The sequence below is a fragment of the Cynara cardunculus genome, assembly GCF_001531365.2.
Source record: "Cynara cardunculus var. scolymus isolate 2C chromosome LG 13, CcrdV1, whole genome shotgun sequence".
Classification (NCBI taxonomy): domain Eukaryota; kingdom Viridiplantae; phylum Streptophyta; class Magnoliopsida; order Asterales; family Asteraceae; genus Cynara; species Cynara cardunculus.
Genome location: NC_037540.1, coordinates 27,073,672 through 27,076,298, shown reverse-complemented (window position 1 = coordinate 27,076,298; position 2,627 = coordinate 27,073,672). Strand labels below are relative to the sequence as shown.

General features: G+C 32.8%; 1 protein-coding gene across 1 annotated transcript; it reads right to left on the bottom strand.

Annotated features, from left to right (window-relative positions):
* Positions 1 to 817: 817 nt before the first annotated feature.
* Positions 818 to 2,178, bottom strand: LOC112524942 (protein FAR1-RELATED SEQUENCE 5-like). The gene is made up of 4 exons (XM_025134883.1): positions 2,134 to 2,178; positions 1,397 to 2,055; positions 1,096 to 1,297; positions 818 to 826 (listed from the first exon to the last, which is right to left on the bottom strand). The coding sequence occupies exons 1-4, from the start codon at positions 2,176 to 2,178 to the stop codon at positions 818 to 820; spliced, it is 915 nt and encodes a 304-aa protein (XP_024990651.1).
* Positions 2,179 to 2,627: the final 449 nt, after the last annotated feature.

Genomic DNA, 2,627 nt, shown 5'->3' with positions numbered 1-2,627 from the left:
GTGGTGGGTTGTCGTTGGAAATAGGAACTATGCCTCGTTGATTCTTGATGCCCCAAATCTTCAGAGTTAATAATTGATGGCACGTTAGAACAACTACGTCTACGGTCTTCAATAATTCTTTTWTTCAAAGCTTGACTCTTTGTAGATGGACGGCCACGAGTGGTTCTATGAACCAAGGGTTCATCAAACGGTTTTGATGGCATTATTATATCCTTCAACTTTCTGAGTAAACTTTTACGACCATGATACGACTGCTTATTAAATTTTTCTTTGAACAATTGAACTTCATCATCACATCCAATCTCGTCATCTTGTGTGGACACACATGGTGAAAAATCAAGTTTTTTCCAAAATATATCGATTGCATCAAGTGGAATGGGTATGCCTTGACATGTATACAGTGCTTGTTCATGAGCACAAGGCAACCCATGACTTCTACGCAATTTACAACCACATTTTTCAGAAAATACGCTAGTTTGGAAAGACCGTTCATTTTCAGTGTAAATCATATCAAGTGCATAAAATGAAACAAAGCCCCACAAATTTTGAAAGTGTGAGTTTCCAAATCGGTGTTTCCTAATCGTTCTACATTGTTCAAAACTTGCTTTAATCGATGTGTCHTGTGACTGGATTACTTGATGGATGTGAGATAAAATTCTTTGTAAGTCTGCTCGGGAAGTTTCCAAAAATAATTTTAGTTTGGAATGTTGGCTTTCAACTTTGTTTGTTGTGTGATTTCCAAAGTTTAAAACCTGATCAACCCAAGCAGATACAAACATTTCTTTATATGGTGTCAACCATACATTGTTCAAGTAATTCATAACACCTGAAAAAATACAACATACATATGTCAATATATTTAGTAACAATGATTAAATTATCTTATATCAAGAATACCTGGATAGGCGAGCAAAAATTCTTGAAGTTGTCCCAAGTTGTACGTGTACCATTCCTCATCTTGAGATTCAAGTAATTGCAACCATAATTGACAAAAAGTACTCCATGAGTGCGACTCGTGAATCGATGGTCTACAATGTTTCAAAATATTTTGAAAGATGTGCATCTACAGAGTAACTGTTTAGCACCCAGAAATACCACTCTACATGCTTTAATCAATGCCAACTCTTTGTCTGTGACTATGACAGCTGGGTAAAAGTTATCGCATATTTTGGACTTTAAACAATCTAACGCCCAAGTATAATTTGATATCTTTTCTTGATGCATGAAAACAAATGTTATGCAAAATGTCAGGTTGGTCGATGTTACACCAACTATCTCAAGAAGAGGCATGTCGTACCTGAATAATAAATTAACAAAATAATGATGTTAAAGAAAATAATAATGTTAAAAAATAATAACATTGACATTAACAAAATAGACATGCATTTTAAGGTACCTATTTGTTTTATATGTGGCATCGATGACTAACACTTGTGGGAATGCACGCCAAAGCTCAAATGATCTTGGATGAATGAAGAATAAATCTTCCAACTCGTTTGTTTCGTCATTAACACGAGTCTCAAAATCATAATTTTTGTTAACAAAAAAATCAACAACAACCTGCATTTGTGGTCTTCCTGCATAGTTTGTTGTCTTAATCTTTTGTTGTTCATTGTATATCGTTTTTGACGTAGATGCATTTCCCGTATGTCTACCCTTTAACGTGGATAAGATRTGTCGTGGCTTGACATGTTGGGCTGATAGATCTTCAACTAGTTGAGCTTCAGTTTCATTTAGCCGCGATGCATATGCATGACCCTCCATATATTGTGCAAGAACATGATTATGTGCATCGYATACCACCGTCAACGTCCACCAACTATGTTTAGCCGAAAATAGCGCTATCAACTCAAATGGGCATCCAAATTTTTTTGTTCCCGTATGACGAATGGGAGTTATTTTATAATTGTAAGCTCCGCCGTGTTCACACATAAACACAACTTTATAAACATTTCCATTTGGCTTTGCCTTTGATCTTTTTGTAACAACAACACAACCAACTGAACGCCCCACATTGTGCACCCACTCGGTTATTTCTTCCCAAAAATTGAACATCTGGAAAAAAAATTTATAACTTTCATTTGTACAAGTAAGTATTAATAAATCTAAATATCAATTAACATAATATTGTACCTCGTTGGTGAAAAATTCTGGTGTTGTTATCAAATCTTCTCCCATATTTGATGTATATTGAAGAATGAGAGAGTTATATATTGAAGAAGAATGAGAGAGTTATATAAGAGAGTTATATATTGAAGAAGAATGAGAGAGTTATATAAGAGAGTTATATAAGAGAGTGAAATCGAATGAACGATTAATTCGTTCGATATATATATATATATATATCGATTTTTTTTACTTTATTTCAAATCAATAACTTTACTTTATTTCAAATCAATAACTTTACTTTATTTCAAATCAATAACTTTACTTTATTTCAAATCAATAACTTTATTTTATTTCAAATCAATAACTTTACTTTATTTCAAATCAAATTATTTTTACAATTATGTAAACGAGTACACATGTTAAAACGTATTTTCCTAACGTATTTTGTACTTAATGTCGATATTATTGTTCATAATGTAACATGTTACTTGATATATATAAGAGCTAATTTAACGTGA